This window comes from Chiroxiphia lanceolata, chromosome 2 (genome assembly GCF_009829145.1).
Source record: "Chiroxiphia lanceolata isolate bChiLan1 chromosome 2, bChiLan1.pri, whole genome shotgun sequence".
In the NCBI taxonomy this organism is placed as follows: Eukaryota; Metazoa; Chordata; class Aves; order Passeriformes; family Pipridae; genus Chiroxiphia; species Chiroxiphia lanceolata.
The window spans coordinates 31,889,051-31,916,980 of record NC_045638.1 but is presented as its reverse complement, the minus strand read 5'-3'; the positions used below and the strand labels follow the sequence as shown (position 1 = coordinate 31,916,980).

The 27,930-nt window shown below is 41.3% G+C and overlaps 1 protein-coding gene across 6 annotated transcripts in view; it reads right to left on the bottom strand.

Annotated features, from left to right (window-relative positions):
* CRACDL (CRACD like) overlaps positions 1-27,930 on the bottom strand; it is a 66,076-nt gene that overhangs the window by 5,837 nt on the left and 32,309 nt on the right. For all 6 annotated transcript variants that reach the window (XM_032680391.1, XM_032680389.1, XM_032680392.1 and 3 more), the window contains exons 3-9: positions 21,202-21,278; positions 20,116-20,281; positions 17,348-17,483; positions 16,811-16,975; positions 16,119-16,187; positions 12,724-12,939; positions 9,102-10,686 (exon numbers count right to left, since the gene is read on the bottom strand). In XM_032680391.1, coding sequence (XP_032536282.1) covers positions 9,102-10,686; positions 12,724-12,939; positions 16,119-16,187; positions 16,811-16,975; positions 17,348-17,483; positions 20,116-20,281; positions 21,202-21,268 — 2,404 coding nt within the window. In that variant the 5' untranslated portion in view covers positions 21,269-21,278. The remainder of the gene's footprint in view (positions 1-9,101; positions 10,687-12,723; positions 12,940-16,118; positions 16,188-16,810; positions 16,976-17,347; positions 17,484-20,115; positions 20,282-21,201; positions 21,279-27,930) is intronic.

The window sequence follows — 27,930 nt, the reverse complement described above, 5'->3', positions numbered from 1 at the left end:
ACTGGACTCAAGGGAATGGCCTGAAATTGTGTCAGGGGAGGTTTAGGTTGGATTTTAGGAAAAGGTTCTTCACCCAGAGGGTGGTTGGGCACTGGAACAGGCTCCCTAGGGAAGTGGTCACAGCACCAAGCCTGACAGAGTTCAAGAAGTGTTTGGATGATACTCTTGGGCACATGGTGTGACTCTTGGGGATGGTCCTGTGCAGGGCTAAGGGTTGGACTCGATGATCCTTGTGGGTCCCTTACAACTCACCATATTCTGTGATTCTGATGCCTATGCAGCAGCAGCTGATGTCTTAGTCTGCTTCCTGCCTTCCTTCCACCCCTTTAGGAGCACCTTGGTGTCTGCAGGTGCCATGGGTGACTGCGCACAGCAGTCTGTGGCATCTGATCACACAGAAATACCACTAAAACCATGATGTGATTTTCTTGTCTTTGGACGTGAGGTTTACTTTGACTTATCCCTGCTGACACTGACCTGCTTTTCACTGGTCCCAGTCACTTTCATGGTGCTCTACCAGAACTGAGACTTCAGTGAGATGAGAAAAAAAAGCACTTTCTAGAGTAGAGGTTCTAAAGTGGTACCTTGCTGTCCTTGCAACTGCCACCCAGGGATATGCAGTATCCAGGGGTATGGGGAAGTGAAATACCCTCTATTCAAATATTCTGGGAAGGGAAATCCTGTCTATTCACTGAACAGAACTGGATCAGGAGAAGAGTCTCAGTATCTCTGTTTGCGCCATCCCCGAGGTTCTCCACTTTTTCATTGGCTCACACTGCACCCAAAATTGAATTTTCCAACTACTGTGGAGCTTCTGTATAGTTTAAAAGAGGAACAAGAACAGTACTAACAACCTCAGAGCCAGAAAGATTGATTTAACCTTTTCCAACCATTTCTGGTCACTGATGTTACCAACATGTACAAAAGGTTATTTCAGAGCAGAAGTTAAGCTTCTCATCCTCAAATCACACGTGGTCCTGCCCCTTGGAAAAGTTTGTTATGTAGTCAGCATCCTGTTCAGGGACACAGGAAGAGGCAGAGTCAGCCAAAAAGGATTACTGCCCCAGAGCCCCTTAGGGCTCAGCTTCTCTGCTGGCATAGAGCTGGGCCTCTCAGCCACAGGACCCTGTGGAGCTGTCAGGCACGTTTCTGAAGGGTAATGTTCTAGTTTGGAGCAACGTGGCCCCGATCAGGAAAGCAGGCAAATGTCTCTGAAGGCACATTTGAAATGCATCATGAAGGCATGAGAGATGGAAGAGAGGAATCTTTCCCAAGAGCTGGAGTCTGCAAATTCAGGCACATAATGAGAACTCACAAACTTAGTTTGTTCAGGTATTTTCTCAAGTCATTGTTATATCTCACTAGAGACAGACCAGTTATTTGAACAAGAAAACTTTGTAAAGCCTATGTCAGCTAAGGAGAGAAAATATCCCATGTTTTGCTTTAACACCAAAGGAAGATGTTTTGCCAGCTGATGCCTGCATTTCCCTTCACTTTCACCTCATGAAATCTTGCAGTGAAACCTCTGGAAGAAACAAGCCAGAAAATCCAGATGTTCAAATACAGCATAGATAAAGCAGGGCCCCTGAACATCCCTCCCTTTTGCACAGCATGTTACTCCAATTCTCTGCATCCCACCTAACTCTTTACATTGACAACAGCTGCTCCTCCCATAATCTTTTTCCTATCGCCAGCTTTTTCTGCCTTTCAACGGCTCTCCTTGCTTCATTTTTGTCTCATTTTACAGGATAGTAGAGAATGAGGCTGGGAGAGATCTCAAGATGTCGTATAGTCTATCCTTCAGCTGCAAGGCAAGATCAGCTGAAAGATCAATATCACATAAACTGTTTCCTCACAAATATGTATCTATCTAACTCTGCAAAGACAGGACAGGTCTCAGTCTCCCTAGGCAACCTATCCTATGGTATGGCTCTTTTTTTTTCTACTATTTTTTTTTTTGCCTATTCAGTAAGTTAAATCTTCCTTGTTGCAATTTAAATCCTTAACTATTTCTCCTACACACTATGGACATGAGCAGATTACTCATAGACTCCTTGCGGCAGCCTGTTATACATCTGAAGACTAACACAATGTTTTCCCTATTTTTTTAACTATTTTGATTAAAAATATTCTCTAGATTGCTCTTGCTTTTATAGGAATTGTCCTAATTTGGTTCAAATCTTCTGCAAATACACTGCTCAAAACTGACACTTGAGATGAAATGGTGTTAGCATCAGCTGAAGTGGAAGGCCTATGCCACTTGGTTTCTTGAAATGGTTTCTTGTACACATCAGTCAGTGCCCCTTAACTTCCACAGTTCTCCAAGATAACCACTAGCAGCTCAAGGACTGCTAGCCCATCTTCTCTGAGTATCCTAGGACAAACTTCTTCATAAGTACACCCACAGAGTTGAATTGATGTGATATCTGTTAATGCATCTGCCATCACATTCCCTCCTTTGCTTGCAGGCCCTGCCCTTAAACCCACCTACACCTTTTAAGGTGGTGAGCAATTTGGGCAGGACCAGGAAAACCAGGTGCTAAGCTTCATCAGTTCCCAAAGCACTACACGGTACGCAGGTCAGTGCCACTACTGAAGGTGATGTCTAGCGTTCCTCGGAGCTGAGAAGAGCTCTCTGGCTGTACCCACTACCACACACAAACTATTTGACTATCTTTTCACCTTCCTTCGCCATTTGTAATGTCTTGGTCCTCAAAAACTCCAACATCTTTACCCTGCAGGCCCTTTTCAATCCACTCACCAACTTTTCAATGATACTGGGAACCTGGTTTCTCCTTTGATGCTGCTCGTGATGTACATCTTAGTCACTGTGACTCTAAATCCCCCTTTGTGTTTTGTCCCATTTTCTCTGTCACACCACAGGAGCTTTCTGTAAACATCAACATTCTTCCTCCTCTGCTTCTACCACACAATCAATACCGACAAAATGACTGCTATGTCCAGGCTCTATTTACTGTTCTACGTGTAATGGTCTTATTGCTACCTGTGCTTCCATTTCTCTGTCATCCTCATGAATTTAGGATTCATCTTGCTGTTTTTTCAATGTGCACTGCCTGGCACAACAGGGTTCCCAGTCCTGCAGCGATATGTCTGGAGGCTGATATTACAACAATGTTTTTCATAAGGCAGATACTCTAACAAAGGCATCAAGCACCTTCAGTCTTTAGACAAATCTCTCTGATAAGACGCCAGACATCCTAGTCATGCCAATTAGAAAGCAACCAAATTAGGGGCAAGTATCATCCCATAAGAGATGGTATCAGAATGCCCCTGTGACAATAGGGAACAAAAGCTCTTTAACACAATCTAAAAGGTTTTATATGTATCTGTATGGGCCTGACTTAGGACAGCAGAGTAGTATCACCTATAGAGGATCAAGAGTTGATCTGCATCTGGGAAAGGCTTTCTTGTATCTTTGAGCAATTATGTTCTGCCCTTGTTCTTGTGAGATTCTTTGCTGCAGAAAGCCAGAAAGGCAGGCAAAGCAGAGGAAATGCCTTATCTTCAGCAAAAAATCATCACATGCAACCCACGCAGGATTTGCTACCTCATCTGTCAGCCAGAATTACTGTAAGTGGTAGAAGAGGCATATTCACTATTTATTATCTTTCCCATTGCCCAGAGGTGCTTTACATCCTCCCACCTCCAACTAGATAAGGTTTCTTGGCAGTATACATGCACCATTTTTACAGCCAGAAGGATGAAAGGTGGTGAAGTAATCCAGGAGACAGCATGGCAGTTGATAGCACGAGTTGGCAGTTTAAGGTGACCTGAGACTGTCCTATGAAGCTCTTGGTACCCTAAGAGACACCAAGAGACAAAAAGCTTTCTCAGGAAATGACTGTTCTCAAGAGAAGTGCTGCTTGCACATCCTCCTCCATTCATAACAGCCTGATCACCTTGAACAAGCTCTTTTAGTCTTATCTCATCCAGTCATGGGATAGCCCCTGTGCTTTTATGGTTCACCACGTGGCAAAGCACAGTGTTTAAGGAATTGCATAGCCAGAGTGAACCAAAAGTACTCAAAAGGACAATTTTAATTCCTGTTTCTGCTGCATGTCACATGCTCAGCAACAAGCACAGAAGCACCCAGCTGATCAATGCCACTTTTAGGGAGATAACACAGTACAAAATGCAAGCAGTGGCATCCTCTCTCGGAAGCTGTGCAAGTTCAACAGACCACAGCGTTTCACTTCTCCTCTGGCAAAGCAGGGCCGAGCCTCCTGCGTCTGTGTTACACTTGGGAGATCTTCTGAGTAAAACTACAATCTGAATCATATTCTTCAGTTCTTATTACAACATGTTATTTTAAACAATGTGCTATTCAACTTGTTACTTAATAACTTCATAAGCTAATAAAGGACATAGCTGGCAGCAATTTTTCTCTCATTCACTCACCGTTTTAACCTCATGATTGCAACTTTCCCTGTTTTCCTTGGAGCTGGCTTGGCCTCAGGCTATTTTGAAAGAGAAAAGACCCTTCTTCCCCTTGGGTTAAGTTACCAACGACGGAAAGATACCAGGTCAGAACTTGTCAAGCCAGTCTGTGCATAATGTCACCAAATATTAAAACCAGAAATAAGTGTCGACTACTGAGGTCTTCTGCTGCCACTGGAAACCGTGCCCAGAGGCTGCTGAAGCCTTCCCTTCACGTCTTTCCCACAGCCACCAAACACACATGAACAGTCACACAACCAGCTGCTTCACCATTCTTCACCACTTCAGTTCCCTCCTGCACATCAGAATCCCCCGAGCTCCCCTCCACTGGTCTGACAGCAGCAGGGCTGGCTGCCTCAGTAGTCTCCTAAAGGGGGAAATTCCCCTGCTGCAACCCCATTTAATGGGGGTTTCCCTCAGTATCTTACTGAAACAACTTACTTTTTTTTTCCTCAGACTAAAGTTCTGGTCTTACAAAATTTCTTTTGCTTAAATATTGTGGAAATGAATGTGTGCACTTCTCATTGATAGTTGGATATTATCATGTAATATGTGTCATATTGGTTGTGTGAACAACACGATGAAGATAAAACATTAATCTTTATGTGCAAAAGGAGATCTGTGATTGACTTGTTATTGTGCATCAGTTTATACACACACACAGAGAACGTGAAAGAGAAACACATACCTATTCCTGTCTACTGACAGACAGTTATACTCTGTATTCAAATGTATCTCTGTGTGTGTGTTGCTTACATGGATAACCACAGCAGACATATTCAAACATTACCCTGAGATTGTCTTTTTTAGAGACAGCCTCAGATATGTACCCATTTTCTTTAAATCTAAAAGCCTCTGTACACAAAGATAATATAGCAGAGGCTCTTTATAACATTTAAATCTCATACCTGGAAAAGAACATTCTATATCTGCAAGTACTGCAAAGAGTGGTTAGTCTTGCTGTATATCTGTGCAGGGGAAAGGTCAGAGGCAGAATATTAGAGCCTTTTGAAAGTCAAACTACTAAAAGCAAGCAAAGCTAGCTTGTGATTCCCTGAGTGTTTTAAAAGCAAACATGCTCAAAACTAATCCAAACAACTTTACACAGGGAGATAACACCCTCTGTATGCAAGTATCATTGTTTTATAACACTGCTTATGCATGCATATTTAATTCCACACTGTTTTATCTTTGCTCATTTATAAAACACCAGTTATTTTAAGAAGGGCTTTACAAATGCATATAGCATGTAATATAGCCTGGCCTACATATTCCCCTTTGTTTATTAAAGCACTACATGCATTCGTTTCAGTATACAGACCTGATCCCTTAATTTCAAAGCTATTCTAAAAGATTTGGCTAAGTATTTCTGTCACTTCCTTCTTCTCTAAGCTGCTCTGTGAGGTATTTGACTTTTGATTGGATCAATACCACAGATGCCAGGAGAGTCCTTTTTACACAAGAAACTACTGTTTGCATCAAAGTGTATCTCATGGCTGGAATACAGCCATGTTGCAAAACAGCCTGACACAACTGAGAAGGCAAATTCTTTTGGAAAAAATAAAAAAAAAGAAAGGAAAAGAAAAAGACAGCTTTCTTTTTAGCTGTAGCCAGGACAGCATTAAAGCAATGTCTTTTTGATGTAGATAGAAACATTTTTCTTGTAATTTCAGAGCCTCTATTTACCAGACAACGTACACCAATTTCATTCACTGTTACATCCATTGTCCTTCCCTGATGTCCTTCCTCCACCTTTTCTCTGTTTAGAGCATGTCTCCCACTACAGCTCCTCAGTAGTTGATTTTTATATATCCTAATATGCACATTCACATAGGTATTGCTTATGGTTTTGCTCTTGTAATAACCTGTTAGCATATGGTAATTGTTTCTGCCCTTTACAGGATTTATAGCAAAGTCTGTCAACTACAAACAACCCAGTTTAACCTTTTAAATCTTGCAAGGACTCATGCCTTTAGCTCCAGAAACTTAAAAATTACTCCTCCTGGGGTGACTAATCACAGAATATTCACACATCCATTAAAGAGCCACCTTGCAGCCCAACAGAGGCCAAACAATCCCCAACTATTTCCTCAGAAAACTCCATGGAGCAGGAGTGTTGCTTTCACCTGCAGTGGTAAGCCAGCATTCCATCAGCCTTCCTGTTGTCTTTGGTACCAGGAGTGCTGAAAAGCTAAAATTTGAACTGAATGAACCAAATTGCTCCTGCTGACCCCATGACACAGCAAACTTTTTCGAGATGAGTATACATGAGAAGGGAACTGCACCCCCTTACATCACCATTTCACAGCTTGTCTTCTTGTTCAGCACAGGGAATTCCTAACACAATGTGGAAAGAAACTCCTTGACAGCATAAAGTGTCTCCGGATGGTGACCACAGCCCTTTGAAAGGGCTGACGAACTCAAGGACTAGGAGAGGGCTGGGTGGGTAGAAGGTAGTGCTTGGTCAGATGTCTAAAGAGAAAGTTCTGCCATGGGATAGGAAGGACCTTGGGTCAGTTTGGAGCAAACTGCTTTGTATTTAGAATTAAACTCTGAGTCCTGGCATGCCCTTACATCAGAACCTATTACCAAGCAACTCAAAGCTGGAGATAGGAGGAAACCTGCTTCAGTTGATACAATAAGATCAGTGGGGCAGTATATAAGGAAAAAAACTAGTTACCACCACAGACCAATCTGAACCATCATGTTAAACAACCCCAGGTCATATAGATTTGGTGTAATACTCTCAGTACATGTTCAAAACAGGGCTTCTTAAACCTGTTTCAGATTCCAGGTGCATGCATCCCTATCAGGGAGACTGGGGCATGACTCTTGCCCACAGATCCTATTTTGCAGAGGGCAGTCCTGAGCCTGGGAGCAGGAGTCTCCTTCACCCTAAGGCTGAGGAGCCACAGGAGAAGCCTGGAGGAGATATGTCTCCCCAGCTTCATTTCTTTCCCTTCTCCCTTCCCTCAGCACTAATTGTCTCCTGCCCCACTCCATCTGAGGCATCTGAGGCACCCTGGGACTCAGCAAGAGGGAAGAGATAAAGGGCTCTGTGCAGGAGCACTGGTGCTCCCACTGCTTTTCTCAATCCCCTGCCAGACCAACCTGTGCTAGGTCTCCTCTTCATTTGTTCCCAGTACGACCCTCCCCAAAATCTCAATCCATCAGAGATGTGGGCATCACTGAAAATAATCTACTAGTCAGGGCAGCAGAGAGGGGAAAATGCTTTTAAAGGGAGCACTGAGATTATATACATATGTATTAGACACACATATATATGTGTATCTCTTGCCTTGCCTGCAGGATGTGGGGAGGCTCTGGCTAAATGGCTGTAGGGACCTCGTACAGCTGTGGATGACAACGAATCCCCTCCTTTATGACTGCTGGGAGAGCAGGAATCTGTAAACATGGCCAGAGTCTTGCAAAAATATCTGCGATGCTGAGGCAGATGACAGCTGGAATCAAATGCCACTCAGGGCAGCAGCAGTCTCTGAGACCAGGAAGAGACTTCTGTCACCCTATAGGACAAGTGGCCTCTTGTGCCCTGAGGTCTTCTGCTGCTTGGTGCTTCCCCACTCCAAAGCTCAGAGACTGACCCCAAACAGAGAAGAGCAACCAGAGTAGGGGAGCTCTGCAATGGCACAGAGAAACCTTGTCATTTGCTTGTCCAGCATCTTCTCCTCACATTCTTAACATCAAACCCGTGACCAGACACGTCCAGGGCAGGGAATAATTTTCTCCCATATATCAGAAGACCTAAGGATTTATTTTTTCCTCTCTTGGCTGTTTTCTGAAATGAAGAGCAGAGGTCTCCTGCTAGAATTGCTTGAGTGTGCTTCACCGAACTTGTTTACTGTCATTGCAAAGACCTCAGACACTAGTGCCACTTCCAGTCTTCTGTTCCCTGCCTGCAGCCCACAGCATATCAGTCTCCAGAGGACTGATTTTTTTTTAAACTCTAACCCAATTATATAATAGAGACAACACGGTGAAATTGAAAAATCTGCAGCAGACACAAACTTACGGTCTCTCCTGGCTTTAAACTCCAGGAAGCTGCAGGGTTGTTAATTTTTCTTTTAAACAAGCAATGACTAATGATAAAGGTGGATAAATGAATAAGCAAAGCTCGCAGGAGGCAATAAGTAAATGGTGTGTTGATCATGGCAGGCAAAGATGGGCCTCATTGCATTTCTGTCTCAATGCTATGGTGAAAAGAAGGTCTAGAGGTCTGAGTCACCCATCCCACACAGGGCACTACATGTAATATGTGCTCCTGGCTTTTGAACTGCCATGCAGCAGCTCTAAATGGGGACAGTTAGTGGTCTGGTATTTCTGTTTCCCAGTACTTGCTAATGCACTTTATTTTTTGAGTGTCACTTTGAACATCCCTTAAACAATGCCCTGAAATGCAAAAATCAGAAGCAAAACCATATTATTCTGTCTGCTGTTTCTCTCCTGCTGTCTTTCTGATAATCTTTTCAGCAAGGGAGAATCATGGAGTAACACCACTGAAGGCAGAGCCATCAGCTGGTGCTCATTAGTGTCGTGACTGACACAACAGTGCTGCCTCTCACTCTCTCAGGAGAAGGTCACTCTTTGCAAGTGAAGGTAATTTTAGAAAATTCTGGGAGTCTTACCAGGCACTTTACCAGGATTTGACTGTTTCTCCAAGTCTCTGTCTTCACTTCTGGATTCAGGAGAATGCACAGATTTGTCCTTCTTCTCCTTGTTTGCAGTAGTGTTTGGGATGGTTATGTTTTGCAATGCTGGCTTTTTAGGCAGTGGAGGTTTGCTGCTAAGTTGTTCAGAGGACTTTGCTTTGGGTTTGATCTTTTCATTTAAAGAATCACCAATATTTGTATTGGCTGGTTTTTTGATCTCTGCCTTATCATCCTTTAGAAAGGAAGTCAATCCCTCATTTTCTAAATTAAATTCTGCACTGTATCTTTTAATCTCTTTTGATTCTGGTGATGAGTTGTCTTTATATTTCGAGGACAGTGAGGTGGATCTAAGTTTCACTTGAAAGGGACTTTTATCTTTACAGCTTGGCTGATTCTGGGATACCACCGAAGAATTGCTTGGCATCAGCACTGCATCAACAGTCAGAGAAACATAACCAGCCAAAATTTCTGTAGGTTCTGTGTTCTCAGAGTCAGACTCTGCCAGCGAGGTCTGCTTTTTGTTGCTGCTTTTTTCCTCGTCCAGCTCTGATCCCTTCTGGAAGTTTTCTTTCCACTTCTCATTTCTTGAGGAGACCTTTTCTTTGGACAGGAAGAATCCAGTATTTAATGGGCTTTCCAACTCTGATCTTTCTGGGAAGTGTAGACTTCTGGTTCTTGGTCTCTCTCGTGCAGAGGAAACAGAAAACTTTCTGAAGGCACTGAGTTCACTGACTACTTTTTCAGCTTTGTTCCCCAGCAGTTCCTCTTTGTGGACCAGTGACTGACTGTTCTCCTTACCAGAAGCAGCTGCCTCTTGTGCAGTCTTTATTTTCTCTAGAGAGCAGGAAGTAGATGATCCCATCCACACTGAGGAAGCAGGATGTGAAACATGGAACGAGTCTGTGGGCTGGGAAGAACCCACAAAAAACTCCTTGCTGGACTCTGACAATAGAGTAAACTCTTTCTTTGCCTCTTCACTACAGGGCATTTCCACAGGTACCTGATCATCCTTCTGTATATTTTCGTCTGACCTTCCCAATAATACAACACTATTCTTACTAATTGGAATATTTTCTTTGGATGGTATTTTATTTACTGGAAACACAGTAGGATGCTCCTTATTTTCTTGATTTAAAATATTGATTGACATATCACTCACATCCCCAGACAACAGAACCAGTGTTTCTGAGGAATCTTCTTGGTTTTTTACTTCTCTGCCTGGACTGGAGTAGGAAGAAGTTGCGGGCTCTTTGTCTTCTATCAACAGTGAGGACTCAGACTCCTCACATGCTGTTTCCAGCACTGGTTGGCAGTCCTGTGGCTTATTATCTGGAAGCAGGGCTTCCTGTACAGCAGCAGGCTCAGAAGCAGGGTGAGTCATCGCTGGTCTCAAAGCAGGGGGGAGGTCCTCAGGCATTCTGGGCTTTGGCCAGGAAACAGCATCTTGCGTTGCAGCTGCGGTCCATGGCAGCTCTTGATTGCTGGGTTTGAATACAACGTCATCCTCTTCTTCTTCTTCTGGGGTACAGCTCAAATCAGTCAGAGATTCAGACTGGGTCCTCTGCAAGAAAGAAATTCAGAAAGCCCTGTCACCATGTACAGCTTCACTTTTTTCCTTATTCATCATTACATCTACAATCGAGATCTTAGAGAGGAAGGCAATACTTGCCTCTGATGCTGAGCTTGCAATTTTCTTAACCTACAGACTGGATACTTTTTTACTTAAGCACATCCTGGAATAATGCATTTAACCAATATAAAAGCAATGAGTGACACTTCCTTCTGCACAACTAGTGCTTTCATGCCTTTGTAGATGGGAAGTTCATCAAAACAATGGCCATTGGACTGTCCTTAGCAATTGATTCCCCAGAGCATACTGCTTGTGTTGTGTTGCTCTTAGGCAAAAAGTAGCACTTGAAAGAGAAAAATCTGTCCCTTTGTATTTTGCTACTCCATACTAGCATTAAAAATAAAACAACCCATTCCTTCTAAAGCATGACTCTGAAGAGGGAAGAGTATATAGAAGGAAGAGCAAAAGCCTAACAAACCCATCCATGCCAGCTGAGTATCTGCCCAATATGGCAATCTTGTGTCTAATCCCACTGCCATACGGCATTACAACCTTGCTTCCTTTGTGTAAAAGTGTAAAAGCTTTTTTTTTTCAAGAGTTATACTATTTGAGAAAAGTTTATAAATTCATATGTAGTTACCTGTGAGGTCTTGTGATTAAATTTCAGGTGAGGACTGGCTAAATATGCTGGATTATTTGAAAGCACAGTATTAAGATGCTGAATATGCCTTTTCATATGGTGCCTGTATTAGCTCACTGGTTCACTGTAGTTTGTTGGGTAAATATATACTTTGGATGTAGGCCCTAATTCTAAGAACACAAAACCTGCACTTTGAAGATATTTTAGGGTTCTTCCAACTTCTTTTTTTGTAAATGCAATTGCAAAACCAGAGTTGAAATGCCACCTGCATTCACAATCCATATACATAGGAGCATAAAAGCAGAAGACATCAGTTAGCCAGAAGCAAGGTACACAGGTAGAGTTGGGCAAGAAAACATTAAAAATTGTATTATCAAAACATGTGAACGCTCTCCATGGAAAACCAGGAGGGCTCGGTCATCTGGCAGTTTATAGGCAGTCTGGACAAAGCAATTGTATTTTAGTAACTGTTAGAATGGAAGAGGAGGTTTGACCAGTGAATTATTGCTTTACGTGCTTTTCTAAATAATGGGCCTTATCATTCTGTTGCTCACAGCAATGCTTTACTGAGCTGAAAGGTCACTCACAGATTTTGGGAAATACAGAATATCAGCCAAGTCATATTTTGAGACAGAGGGAATAATATTTCTGGTAATAAGCAAGCTAAATTAATGGTTTTACTGTTTTTAAAACATGGAAAGCCCAACGAACAATAAAGCAAATACTGTAATAAGAACTGCAAACTTCAGTGATAAAAGAGAAGAGAGAAAGAATAAAAACTAAGCTATGCCCTTTGTAAGATATGACAAAGAATAAGATAAATGGTGTTTAAAAGCATGGTTTAAAAAACAATTTTTTTTAATACTATACAGTTTTTAATGTATTTTTAATAGTATGCACTTTGCTTTCCATTGTGCTTTGCTTTTTGTTTGGTTTTGGTTTGTTTGTGTTTTTTTGTTTGGTTGCTTTGGTTTTTTTCCTGTGAAAACTTATTTTAATTCTCTATAGTGCACGTAAAGGATTTACAAGTTTTGGCGTGGGGAGATGTCTGAATTTAGGACAGTCTTTATGTACAGAATTTGGCTCCAATTAATAGGTCAGACCAGCTTCTGCACCACAAATAGGATACTAAATTGTATTGCACAGTAAATTTAAGAAGAAATTGTTACACAAAGTGCTGCATCAAGAGTTAACAGGTAAACTCATAATAGTTAATCTGTTCCTAATGTCTATTCCCAATATGTAGCCTCATTAGATAACAGCTATTAAAACCCAATGAAACATCCATGCCACAATATGATTTTATCATATCAGAGTTTGAAATACAAAGTCCAGTAAGAACTTTCTGGGTTTGTGTCAAACGTGACACTGATTATTTTCACAAGTACCTGAGAAAATCTTCTCATTTTACTGGATCTCTGGTTCCGGGGTTTTATTAAAAGCTTATGTTTAGCAGCAGAATTATCCAAGAAAGTGGATTCAGGTGGAGTGTCAAAATTGGCTGTAGGTGACACGGTACTGTCAGATGTCTGCAGAGATCCACTTTTGTGCCTAGTGAACAGCTGACCATCTGCAGAATGAGCTCTAGAAGAATGTAATGTAACCTGAAAAAAAAAAAATCCCCAAACAGAGAATCAAGCAAAGACACAAAGACATGAAAATAACAATTCTACAAATACATGGCCATGTTTATTAGTATTTTAACTGTGCCTCTTTTTCTTTTTGAGTCTCTTTAAAATACATTGCATTTCCTAATGTTGCACGTGATGTACTGTTAGCAATTCTGCATTTTTAGCTACTTGAATATCATGATGTACTATCCAGTGGGAAGGAGCAAATCACATTTAACTGAAAGATTTAAAGCACACAAATACATGGCCAGCATGTTTTAGAAGACAGATTTATGAAGAGTACTCTGTTACAGAACCCAAAGGGCCATTTTCCTTTCTGGGTCTGTCCTCCAGCATCTCTGTCTAGGCTCCTACCCACAGTTGTGCTGTGCTGAGCAACTTTAGCTTCCTGTACGTCATCATGTCCCTTCAAACTCTACAACACCCTCCTAAAGACAAAAGAATCGAACATTAGTGGCACTGACACTTAAGTCAGCTTGTGTTTTCACCTCATGTATATATATCTTCAAAATAACTAGGCAGTTTATCTGAAATGTAAAATTTCATTTGTAGACTACTCTGGGGAAGGAAGTGATGGACACTTCCTACTTGAGGCAAATAACCCATCCAGAAACAGCTCCTGAGTGCTGAAAGAGGTGTAGTACTTTCATGAAGCTGGAATCCAGCTTACCTTTGAGCTCCATCAAAAACTACCCTAGTCCCAGGGATGATGCAAAAATGAGACTGGAAAATTTATGAAAAATTACTCTGAAAAGAGTTCCTCTTTTCTCTCAGATTCAGTTTTGCAAATAGGCAAAATGTTATTTCCAAACTATCTGTCACAGCATTAACATGACCTCTGACAACTGTGATAGCACTTCCTTTGTAGGCTTAAAATTCTAATTCATTTCATTCGAGGAGTTTTTCTGCTTTGTCATGCATTCTTCTTCTTTTCTTCTTCTTACTTTTTTCTCTGGAAGTGGTATTTTATTAAGGGGGCTGGACTGGAGATGGGGAGAGCAGGTTAGTGTTTGTTTTATTTTGGGAGAGAAAAAGCATCAGCGTTTCCTGCAAGTAGAATTCTGCACTGTGCACTGTAGCCAAAAGACACTCTGTAGTGTAGTGAGGGCCTGCTACAGATTCCTCAATGGCCAGGGGAAAACTCCCATTGATTTTAGCAGAGGCTGGATCCACAGCTTCTGGTCATACTTTCTATTTAAGAAAAAAAGTAGCACAGCCATTCTGAATAATGGATGCTCTCATTAATTTTCACTCTACAGTATCTGCAGTCTAGTACCCAAACATGACTAATGTACAACAAACGATACGTGGCTGCATTATACATTAGTACCTAGCAGTGAATACATTGACATTTCAGCTCCATGATAAAGATGCAGCACATGTTCTCTTTTAAGGCACATCATTATTTGCCTGCCTTTCTTCTGGCTCCTGCTTTTCCTTGAGAACTTTGCATGTCTTCTCATTGGCAGTGCTCAGTGTTGGCCATTACGCTGGAAAATCCGAAATCTGGTTTCTTACTTAATTTAAAGCAGACTGAGTGAATGCCAGCTCTAAGCCAGCTGCAGAAGTTGCTGTCCCACAAAGTCTGGCTCTGGCAAAGCCTGCTGGAGAAGGAAACAGCTGGCAGACCCCTTTCTCCAAATCTCATGTGCACATGGCTCAGTTGTCCATCTGTCAGCTGGTCGTGGTGGGTGGTACAAGGTGGGAGGCCATGAGGAAGCCCCAACCCCAAAGCCTAGACAGGACACTCACGATTCCTTTTTCCTTTCTTTGATTCAGGAAACCTTCCAAGATACAGCAAGGTGTCACTGCTGTCCAAAACCTCAGGGCTGCATGTGCAAAATTCCTCGGCCCTGGAAACTGGTCTCCTCTGACTTTTAGAAGGAGGGCTAGTCTCTCCGAAATGCCGCTCCTGTGGTTTGGGAGGAAAGCCTTCAGATGGAGCTACATTCTGGCTGCACTCTGCAACTGGACTGGGATGAAGAGAGCTCTGAGCTAAATGATAGGGCATATGGAAAAAGCTAAGCAACTGTGTAGTCACTACCATGCCTCAGGAGTCAGCGAGTGAATCAGAAAGTGATGTTAATGGAACAACAGGGAGACGTAAATCCTCCTTTAACAAACATGCATCTGGACCGTACAAAATTACAGTGAGCCCAAATCAGTTTTCAAGAAATACCTTCTTCATGAGTTTTGCTGATTTTCTTTGAAAAATATTAAAATTTCACTGCATATAAGCACGTTTTTTAAACAGCTTGATGTAGAATCTAAAATGTATGGCCAGAAATCTTTGCTGAGCCCTGCTGCAGCTGGCCTTGAAATGCATTTTGCATAATTACCAAGAAATGGTCAGCTCAGGACTAGCTTCTCTATTTCCTTTCTGCAATTCCCCTTCACCCCTCCTCCTGTTTCTAGAAAACGCTCTTCCCTCTACCCCCTGTGTTGTTTCCACCATGACTCCAGCTGTGGACAGCTAAAAGGGACTCTTCAGAGCTTTTCAAAACAGCCCTTTAATCAGCCAGAACGGCTGGCTGCTGATTGAAGAAAGTCATCCATTCGCCTGTACTCAAGCCCTGAAAACATCACTGCAGCAAAATTCACAGCCAGAATCCTGCCGAAGGCTGAGCCTCAGACTCCTAAGCAGTAATGTCAGCCACTAACATCAGGCAAACACTTTCTGTATTAGTGCAAGGTAATTCTGTGCTTAAAGCATGGTCTGGGCAGATTTCAGAGGACCAAGAGTTTGTTCACATCTCTTCAATAAGCTTTCTCCCTTACCCTAAGCATGTAACTCATGCAGCCTTTAATGCAATTTCCCATCTTTAAAAAAGGGGGATACTGTTTTAGTGTCTGCGGCTCAGAGATTAAATCATATCTGTAAAGTTTGCTAAAGGATATGAGCTATTCTAGACACCCTAATTATTATCAACAGGAGATTACGTGGCATCAGAATTATGCTGATAAATGATCATAGCTTTTATCTTAGATGGACAGGCATTAAAAAAGCACAGTAAACAGACAGATATGCAATTACATACATACAAAGTTGGTTTTTGCAGCAGACAGGCAACAAAATAATATTTATGTCTTAAATTCCTTTAAAAAACTACTGTGGGTAATTGCTCGTCCCTTAATACATTGGCAGAAGTTACCTGTTCTTCTTCTTCACTGCCTGTTCCAGCTAAACTCAAAGAGCTAAGGTGCTTGTGAGAGTCAAAGAACTGCGGGATGGAATGAGGAAGAGATTCAGTAAAAGATGACAAACAAGGTGGATATAATCGCAGAAACAATCTACACAAAGTGCACAAGGGTACTGACAATGTACGTTGTTTTTCTCTATAGTCTTAAAGATTAGCAAGGACACTGCAAACATAAAGTGTAAGACATGCAGATAAAGAATGAAATAATGTGTAACAAAACTATCATTTAAAAAAAACCAGCTTCAAATTATTTTGTTTCTTTTTCCAATGACACCCTAGAAAAACATTAGAGAGCTCTCTTATCAACATACTCAAGGGGGAATACAGATTTTTCAGCCTTTTTTTTTAATGCCTGGCAGCTCTCTGTAGTCTCTATAAAAACCACAGCATTCCCATGCATGCACACAAACACATCCTCTTCTTCCCAGTTCTGCATTTTCTGGTGTGATATTTATATTTTAACAGGAACAGAGATTCTAAGTAGCTGTTTACACAGAGAGAGAGCATTTTGAGTAAGGTATTTCTGAATTGTTCAGCAATAAAATAAGGACATATACAGCAAACCAAATAACTTATTTTGCCTTCCACACATAGGTAAAACAGGTCATTGAACACTGATTTTTGTCAACACTGGAACCACTCACTCTTGTTCTTGTGCCTGAGTTTAGGCTCTCATGGAGCAAAGACATTTCTGGAGGGCTTCTGGGTAATCCATCATCTTCAGAACTGGTCCCAGCATCCTCTGTTCGCTTTGCATGAAGTCCAAATCGAGGTGGAGGTCCCAATTTCATGGTAGGCTGGAGTTTCAGCTTCAGTGTGGCATAAAATACATTAGCATAGTATGATGGATAGTATAGATAGATACGATAGAGGTTTCCCCAGAACATCTTTTAGCTCAGGTTAATGAGTTACCATTATTTTAACTTTACAATTGAATAATCCAGAGCACAGGACATCTAACTTTAGATGTTCTCTTAGGGAGCCAAACAACCTATCCAATTTTCAGCTATCATTTAAGATATGATATGGCTGTCAAATTAACAAATGTAACATTCAATGTAAACTGCAGACAGATATTACTAACTAATCAAATGTTCAGCTACAAATATTGGCCCCAAAAAATCAAGTCTGTGAAGACATTCCACCTCTTGCATTTGAAAAAATTATGTTGTGTAAATTACCTGTAAAGCTCTAATCCGGTCAGAAATGTTTTCTTGAGAAAACACTCTTACTGGCCTTGCAGGCTCTTGCCCAGTCTCAAGGATGAAAATGCTATCATGTGACAAAGCTCTGCTTCCCATAATGCCTTTATGTGCCCTAGAATAATACAACAAATGAGTGAAAACATATAGACTTTTTTGCCACTTCTTTTAACTCAGGTAGTCTGTTGAATGTGGAGTGGGAGACAAGTGTGACAAACAAGATTCCAGACTTCTCCATGAATACAATACAGTCATTCAGGCTTATCTAAGTAATACCTTTAAAAATCAAACAAAAATTTGCAAATGCTGTTACCTGTCACATTAACAAACTGAATCATGGTTAAATGAGTTATATCTTATGGAAAAAGCTACTACCCCTTGGCTGGAATCCAGCAGCTGGGTGGTGTGACAGTGCCGCAGGCAAGACCACGTGCAAAATGAAGGAGTTCACATAAATGAGCCCGTACTAGAACTGGACTAACTTCTCACTAATGTCAGAACGTGTCTTGCAAATGACTGACCATTACCATAGGAAGAATAAGTACCTCTTACTACCTAAATGTGGTTACAGCGCTTAATGCTTCTCTGCTGTACAGATAATTAGCAAAAATACTTCAGGCAATGTAGTTCTCACAGAGAATCATTTGCATAAATCCTTACAAGATCCTTACAAGGTGCTGCTGTGCTTTATATCAAGACCCCTGGGATTTTCTCTTATGAGAGTGCAGAATACAGAACTGTTTGGGTTCATGTAACTGTCAAGTTAATTGAGCAGGCATTCTTAAAAAAAAAACAAAACCAAAAAACCAAAAAATCTGTGTATTTTTGGATCTTAGATACACCATCATAGGGACATTCAAGACAAACATAAACAAACATGGCAGAAAATAACATTTTTCTCATAATGGCTGCTATAAATATGTTTGATAAAACAATGGCAGGAAAAAGTTGATCTGTATTCTTGCTGCAGAAGGAAGGAAAGCTTCCTACTTCTGCTTAATGCATTAGAGACATTAGAAGAACATTTTATCTAAATGAAAAGGTGATCTCTGCAATGCATCCAAGGTCAGACAGATCTATAGCAATTTGCAAAGTAGGTGCCAGTCAGGGTTGCAGTGGCTGCCCAATTCACCAACATTTTACAAGGACTGTGACAGCACCCAGATAAGCAGTGCACATTTATCCCAGCATGGTATCCTCATTTTCTCCTTCTATCAGATGCATACCTCCCAGATGCACAAAGGAGGTACCCTGGATATCTCCTCACATTATGAGTGTTCAAATTAATTTCCTTCCTTTCAAAGAATTTCCTGGTCTTTGTCTGTCTAAACAAATATTAAGAAATAATAATGTAAAAACCCTTCAATTTAGGGCACAGCAACATGGCCAGAACAGCCAAAGATTGTACCCACTTAGATGTGACTTCATTAAGTCATTCACAAGAGAAAGAAAATCTCATCATCCATGTCTTGTTAATATGTTGTCAGACAACAACACCATAGTCCACCCGGTGCTGACAGCCCAGAACTCCTGGGGCTTCAAGATGGACTAACATGACTGTTGCCAATGCCACAAAAGCAAAACAAAAAACCCCAAAGAAACCCCAAAACAAACTAAAAAAAAAATTAATTGTTAATAATTTCTTTTGGTTGTTTGGCGCTGCCTGGTGGCCACATCGCATAATGTTTTAAACGGACAGGATAGTTTTTCTTTCCCATCCCTGAACACAGCAGCATCTCTTGCTTGAGGACCAGGAGGCTTGTTCTGAAGGGCAAAACATCCACCAATGCAAGGACATGCTTTTTAGGCAGCCAAGGGACTCTTCAGTCCCTCTCTCCATCCAGGAACACATTTGAACTTTAGACTGGGTTCCTCGTGATTACCTTTCATAGTGGGTAACATTTTTGGCAATGCCAGAACAAAGACAGGACTTTCAGAGGCAGATAGATACACAGGTTGGAATTCATCTGGTCTAACTTCAGACATTACACCACAGGCATTTACATCAGAGCTGGTCGGCCCTGGCTCCTGTTTACATTCAGTGGGGAGACACAGGCACTTCTTAGAGCCTATTTCATGCACAAGGATGATACAAGCTTTCTTAGTAATGCTGACTTCTCTCTGATAACTACAAAATGCTGGTGATTAACAATCCCTGTCCATGGCAGAGGAGTTGAAACTAGATGATCACTAAAGTCCCTTTCAACTCAAACTAATCTATGAATCTACGGATCTATAACTCAGACACAGACATTTGTCCTTTGGTCAAATGAATCCCATGTAAACGGGAAATAAAATCTTCAGAGCCTCTGGTTCCTGCTGACTTCATTTGCAGTCATCCCCTTACTCCTTCCTTGCTTTCAAAAACCTGGCATAAATGGTTAGGCAACTAAATTTCTTTAAAAATCCTTAGGAGTTATATTTTAGGGGCATAAGGCAATCCTGGTAGGATATAAGTTGAGTATCTAATTAAATTTTCAAGATGGGAATGACATTCTTTTGAAATGATAACCAAAGCCTTGTTTATGATTAAATGAAAGTTTTTTAATTAATGTTTCTTGCTGCACCCTATCCAATTACCTTCTGATTTGTCTTGCATCAGCCATTTTAATTTGCACTTTCCTAGAAAAAGGAACTGCTTGAAAATTCACCATGCTGAACAAGAGAAGGTAATTTTGGGGTGTCTTAAATCTACAAACATTGTAGCAGTTTTATATTTGTTTACCAGGGAGAGTCCAAAGACTTACTCGAGTTCATCTTCAGAGTCATAATTAATGCGCATGTCGTGAGAGGCCGCAACATCACTTGCTGACTGGCACAACTTCAGATTGCTTCTTGCAGAAGATGGTGTCTCTTTCCTTTTCTTTTTACCAAAAAACTTTTTGAAAGATTTGAACTTTGATTTTTTCTTTCCTAAGTGAAGAAACATAAATAAGAAGTGTGTGCAAATTTTGGAACAGTGATAATTCCTTTATAATTTCCTGGAAAATGCAATACAGTCCACTCTTGCATTAATGTCTTTCAAGACTATACTGTTAGCATGAAATTACTATTATCTTGAAGAATAGATTGCAATGTTTATGAGACATAAAAAATAACTGATGGTGTAGAATCATTCCTAATAGTTTCTACTTGCTTCTTCAGGTAATTAAACTGTGAAGGAAAAATTTGGTCTTAACAGCCTGGGATACAGAAAAGAAATTACAACTTCGAATCACTGCCTTTGTTCAGCAAGCTAAACAGTGATGATAAGGGCAGTGCTACCAAAACCAATTTAAATGTAGAAAAAGCATACATAGGTGAATGTGCACTGTCGGGAGGCAAATGCTTTTAAAGTGTTGGTTTTATAATACATCCCAGAATATTTTGAATGCTAATTACAAGACTCAATGGATCACAACTAGAAATCAAGCAATAACCTTGAAAAGCAATTCTAGTCTGCTCAGTGAGGAAAGACCTGAATTAGGATCAGTTGCAAGCTCTGTGAAGGAAACTATTTAAAATTACATGAGTGTTTTGCATGGGACATTCCAACAACTTGTGCTTGTCCTGTTTAAGTTGGCATGACAGCCCTGAGAGGCATCCCTGTCAGCATTTCACTTACTCGCGGATCTTGTTGGATAAAAAAGTTAGCTTCATCACAAGATGCTACAAAAATCTTATTTCAAGTCACTGAAAAGGTAAAAAAAAATATAACAGCTCTTGGAAACAGGAGAAGAGAAAGTCAGAACATATTCTCTAAACAGAAAGATTCACTTCTCTGTTAGAGCTAAAGCCTTGAAGCTCAAGAAATCACAGCACTTTTCATTCACTGGGAAAGGGCGCAATTCTACCTGAATTGTCCTCTCCATCTCCTTCAGCCTCTCGCATCTTAGAGTCCATTACCCTCGAGGAACTCATGCTACGAGCACTAAAGGAGGTGGAAAAAAGTGTTAGTCATATCAACAAAATAACAGTACTTCACTATATATGTGTGTACATACATACAGACAAGCTACTAAAATATAAAAATATAAAATAGAATGTGTAGATTTACATATGTCTACATACATGTCTAAATATATGTGTGCATATAAAAAAATACATAAAATGTAAAAGTATCCCATGTGATACTTATTAGGCTAAGGTATAATAAATTCCACAAACTATTTCCACTTTCAGGAGACAGTAGTACATGACAGTTCAGTTGGCCAACTAGCCCCTCTGGTCTGAAAACTGGTGAATTCTCGAATGCTTCCAAAAATATGCATCAGAGGAGGTGGGCTTCTTTGATTCTCCCTTTCTGAGCCTATTGAGGACCACAGACAAAATGATAATTACAGCATATGGGTAAGTGTACAAGTAACAATAGTGAAGAACCCCATGTATTTTTCCTTTATTTACAACCAATTTGAAGCATTCTACAGATTGTAGTTTTCCTTAGTTTTTAAGTAACTTGCGAAAAGGTAACAACTCTTCCAAATACTTCGTACAGACAACAGAAAAATACAAGTAAAACAAAACAATAAATTTTCTTATTTTCTTCTCTCCTCTTTGTTTTTTGGAAGTAAAATATCACTTTGCTTATTAAGGTTCCTAAATTAAAAAATATTTCCAAAATCGTACATGTCCCAAGCCTGAAGACAGTTTATCTGTAATTTAAACTGCATTTCCAGAGCAGTAGTCTGTTTGTGTTCTCTTTTCTTCATCTGAAGAGTCATAATTTCATGGTCAGGGCAGAATAAAGTCATAGATGCCATTGACTGGGTAGTTGAGTTAAATGCTGCAGAGTCACTCTTTGGGCTGTTGTGGTGACAGATGCTCATGCCGCAAGCTGGATAGGAGGGTGAATACACTGTGGTTGTTTTGATCCCCTGAAATACCAGGAGACTTAAGTAACAAGGTTCGTAAATTCAAAGAGTTAGTGAAATGGGAATGAAACATTTATTACTCAAATCTAAAACACAACACATTTCCTGAACCATCAGCAGCCACTTGAGCTGGGCTGTGACAAGTGCCTGCATGGCAGCCACAGCAAAGGCCCCTCCGCTGCCCAGAGGCTCCAGGGCTTCTATGACAGCTGGATCCACACCCTGGTTGTAAAACACCCCCTGCCACCACCCGTTGGGAAAACAAATCAGAATTAAGCACAAACACGAAAAACTTTTGGTTGGAAATGTAGGGAGAATTAGTAAGGAACCGACCCTAGTGGTGTGGCACTGGAACAGGTTGCCCAGAGAAGTTGTGGATGCCCCGTCCCTGGAAGTGTTCAACGCCAGGCTGGATGGGGCTTTGAGCAACCTGGTCTAGTGGAAGGTGTCCTGCCCACGGGATGGGGGTTGGAACTAGATGATTTTTATGGTCCATTCCAACACAAAACCATTCTGTGATTCTAGGATACCTTTATTTTTAAAGTAAATGCCCACTGGGAGGTGAAAGATAAATACGTATTGTGGGCTGCAGCATATCCTGTCAATTATTCAACAGGGTGTCTCAGATTCATGTTGTCACATTGCAGTAGCAATGGCAGGAGTGTAAATCAGTATCTTTAAAGTTTCAGCTGTCATATGCATGCCCTGTAGCATCTATAAGCTACATGCATCCAGAACTGGAATCCTACAGTCAGTCTCTATATAAATTATGGACGACATAACTCACATCCCCATCTGTGGCCCACTGGCAGAGCCCCACTGCATCCAGCTGCACTCAGGTGAGGATGTTTGGGTTTTTTTATCCAAATGTTCATATGCCATACTTCTCTAGTGCTCAATAGCAAAGCCACTGGGGGATAAATATCCACACAATGAAAATGTTAGTTTGAAACATGCAGGCAAGTATGAACCAGTTCCCTCTGGCAAAATTCAATCAGATAGTATATTACGTTTCTGACAAACCAGAATTGTGTTGCTGTCCTATCACATCCCAAACCTTGGCAGCCAAATTTCTAGAGAATAAAACCAACTAAAAAAAAAAGTTAGCGCCACCATAACATGTGAGAAAATTTGTGTGACTTATTTGTGACATTGAGGTCACAAAGAATGTTTCCACTGGGTGCCCCAAACATTCAGGGACACTGATATGTGGCCAGGGGTGCAGCACACATCTCCCCACTTAAAAGAAACAGAAGGACACTGAACCCTGATGAGCTCTCTCCTTGCCAGCCATGTGTCTTGAAGCAAGATCCTCACCCTTCTGTCCCCATGCAGCAATTCCTCAGGTCTGCCACGTTTTTGCTGTTTTCTAACTTTTTTTTAAGAATTACTGTGTCTTCCCAAGAAACACCCAAGACTCAAGGAAGGCAGCCTGTTGACACTGTGCTTTTGAGCACGTCACTTGCAAAGGCGCAGAGCTGGAGCGTCAGCTTGTGAGAAGTGAGGTGCTTGGCCCACATTGTGCAATTTGGTAAACTGCTCATATAGAACTTGTTTAGCATAACTTGCTGAGCATCAGGAGCTAAATTTGCTGAAGCCTTAGGCCGCAAGCTGTGAATTTTCACCTAGACATGTTGAACTTTATCTAGTCAAGTAAAAGAAGGCCACAGAGCCAGGTCAAGACAGAAGATACAGAAGCTACTTTCATTAACAGAAACTTCAGCTTTAGAGATAAGCAATGTCTCGCCTAGAGGCAGTGAAAGGACACAAAGCGGAACAGGGAGACCCCAGACCCTAATATTACTACTGATCTGAACTGCTGCATGAAGGGTGAGGAATTTAGACTGCAAGGGTATAATTGCCCAGGGGTTTCTTGGTTTGAGGTTCCCCCTTTGGAGGCACCCAGCTCAAGCTATAGTTGCATTAATAAAAAATTACTTTTATAGAGAAATCTACCTCTCAGCTTATCAATTCAGCAGAAACCTAGAGTAAAACCCTACTATGATGGCTGGCATGTATAGTTTTCGTAAGTCTGGCAATGCAGTGGGACTCTAGGCAACAGCCATCAGATCCTCTCATCTCCAAATGTCCAACTCCTGGCCCTGAGTGACTTCACCTGGGAACTTATGGGACAGGAGGCACCAACCAGTGAGTGTTAAAATTCTGCTACTAAATTCTAGGCGTTCTGGGTCCATGTGGGTTTGAGTCCCACCTTGGAAGCATGCTAGGAGAAGTGTGGGAGGTCTTATCCTCATAAGATGCACGAATTTCACATACAGTTATGGGGAACATACCCAGGACAGAGAAAGGGATGCCCTCAGCCAAAGTACCAGAAAAATGAAGGAAAATAGATGTCACTGCAGGTCCATCAAAAAAATCAGCAATAACATTGCATAAGGAACACTGGACAGCACTTAGAAGAGCGGGGGTATGGCCCCATTAAGGACGTTTTGAATTTAAAAAGGTGGCTATGCTACAGAAAATTTTGGAAAATGAAAAACTGCAGCAAATGGATTACTGGTATGTATGGGATAATTGGGCATATGACCACCATGAAGAAGACAGTAGAAAATGAATATGAAAACCTTGAGGAAGAACCTTAGCTGCAGCAATTGTAATTTAATCAAGATGCCTGCAGAGCCAGTCTCAGCACCACCTTACACTTCTCCCTCTGTATTGCTTGCCGGTTCCTCACCAATTACTTCTGCTGTCCTCAATGCTTCTGCTGGGCTTTACCCTGTGGTGTCTAATGTTATCCTTAATCCCATCACAATGGAGCCAGTGGTGGTGGGGTGCATGTATTTTGTGTGAAACGTTCCTCCCACACCTCAAATGTTACGTGTGTACACACCCGTCACCCCTGGAATCCTGGGGATTTGGTTATGTGTGGAAATCACATGCCTAGGTTAAGACTGATATGCATCATTATTTTATATTAATTGTTCTGGATATGATCCATCCTGGGCCAATGTTGGCCTGTTGCTGAGAGAGGTGTTCCATCTACATGAGCAAGATGAGACATTTGAAAAAAACATGAAGTTGACCCTACTGCCAGAGGCTGGTCAGATTTCTGGCCTCAGGTTGATGCTGGTCGGGCTTGTAATAATCAGAAGTAATTGCCAAACAGTGTTTGCAGATCTGATAAATGTGATTAGAGCTTGTGAGGAGACGAGTAAATTCAACTGAATTACAGGAATGTAGACAGAGGCCAGAGGAACACTTAGCAACTACTGAGAAAGACTGTAACAGGTTTTGTTGAGGAATGACTCTCCAGAATTTTAATAATATATTATTATTTACTGTAATAAAATACAGCAGCAAGTGTATTTGTGGACCAAGCTGCCTCTGACAACTGAAACTATTTTAAGGATCACATGCCAGCGTGACAAAGAGAAAATTAGAAAGATATTATATTACCTGAGGTTCTAGACTTGTACAATACGTAACTGATTCATCACTTGCCAAGCAAGACACATGAAGATTGTTTGAAAGATACTGTTTGTCCATATACTGCTTTAGTAGGTCATCCAGGGATTTCTTTGTTCAAGGACCTTCTTGGGAGATGCCCAGCTCAGGCTGTAGCACTATTAATAAAATGTACTTTTATAGAGGAGTCTCTCAGCTTATTGGTTCAGTGGAAAACTAGTCAAATCCAGTTATGGTGGCTGGCCTGTGTAATTTCCATAACACCAGATGCCACCAGCACTGCTAGAATCAACCCTCGACAGCTCAGTGTCACCTGGGGCAAGATCTGTCTGCTTTGCTGTGGGAGAGCTGCCAAAGAAACCCAGGCTGCATGCAGGGAGGAAGGCTGTCCAGGTAAGATAACTGGAGTGAAGCAGAAAGCAATTCAGGGTGTAGGTTAGTGGCACCCAGGGTGCAGAAGGCGACATAGGGAGCAAGTACCAGTGGCCTTTGCCTCCTGCACAGGAACGTAGAGGCTGACATCCCCAGTAAGGAAATGGTTATTTTAAATTATGGTCCCAGACATTTGGGTCAGGTAAGCAATACTGGTTTTGCAGTGGCATGACTGTAAGGCTTTTATAAAAACTACCCCTCAACTCAGCATGCAATTGTAAGGATTTGGTTTTCAGCTGAAAAGGCAAGTTTCCAGCCCAAACCTGCGGTTGGGTGTGACTCTCCCAGGCTGATGGTGGCTAACACGGAGGAGAAGGAGGGAGCAGCCCTGGCAGCAGTAATTATGTTGTGCAAATACACACTATAAAGAGGACAGTGAGGCGTGGCCACCTGTCCCATACCAAGGGTGAGGGAGGAGTTTTGTGGCTCCTATTACCAAGGGGAAATTTGTTTGCGTCACAGATGCTTCCTTAATCTGAGGATGGTGGCAGGGGGAATCAGGAGGCAGCAGAGGGGACTGGAAGAACTTGCAAAGCACTTGGGCGGTAGTTTGCTGGTGGTCAGGTTTTCAGAAAAATCCTCGGAAGTCAACAAATCCATTTTTAGCAAACTTTGGTTTTAAGCAAATACTGAAGCTGAGACAACCACTTGCTTGAGAGTTTTGCCAAGGGAGGTTTCCATAGGAGCAATATCCCAACACAGTGTAAAGAGATACTGGCCCCCACTGAGCATCCAGCAGCTGCCAGAGATCCCTCCATGATGCTCTGCAAGCAGGCACTGCCTGGCTTAGCATCTCACCAAACCTAGCTGTAGACAATCACATTCATTTCTACCTTGAAATTTATGATGACATTTTTATTAACATGGGAGAAAGTTGGTTTTCCTTTTAAATGCTTCCTTTGCTGAACACTGCAGAGAAACATTGGTTTTCACCTGTTCAATACCCACCATCAGGAGATAACTCTATTTTCTTTCTCAAATATATAAACTCAGAGAACTGTTCTATTTATATCTTCCCTTTTTTCCTTCAGGAAAAAAATTTAACAATATCTTTAGGCAGGTTTTCAATCTTTCAAGCTTTTTGCTCAATATCTGTAACAAACCCTCCAGTATTAATACATTCATCACAGGAAAGATTTTATTAAAATGCGATACTTAAGAGGAGAAACAAAAAAACCCCAAAGTCCAGAGTTTACCCTTGGTATGACTATAACTGCTTCTCACTTTCTTACTTCCCTGATGTAAAAGGAGGTTTGATTTTTTGCTCTGGAGCTAAATTTCTTCTTCCTCAAAGCTTTGTTTAAAATCTATGAAGGTCTACAAATTTAACAGCTGTGCAACGAAATAACTGACAAAATCCAGCAGCTTTGAATCAGCACCCACTGGGATGGGGGGTATTCATTGTGCACTTATGCTTGGATCTAGAGGCTTGGCTGCACAGCAGGACTGCCGAGCTTTCTCATTTCCAGTTTCCCCAAGGATTTACTGAAGTCCATCACTTAATTAAATCATCCTGTGATCTGAAGACTCAGCAGGATTTGCATCCTAAAGAAGCAGCCTGCATCACTTCTCCCATGTTAGGAAGGGCAAGATTTACCACACCGCTGGCGGTTGCACCCCTTTCCTCTTTTTTTCCCCTCCCCACATTATATGCGTGAATTTTTTCACAATGGAATACCAGAGGTACCTGGTTTATCAATTTATTATGAGTTTTTATAAGCTAAAAATGTCTGACTATAAATTGCTAAATATTACCCATTTATAACAGTATTTTTTGCTATATTGGGCTTCTCCCAGCAGAGACTTTTTCCACTTTCCTTCATCCTTCTCAGGTCCTTTCTAGGTAAGCTGTGA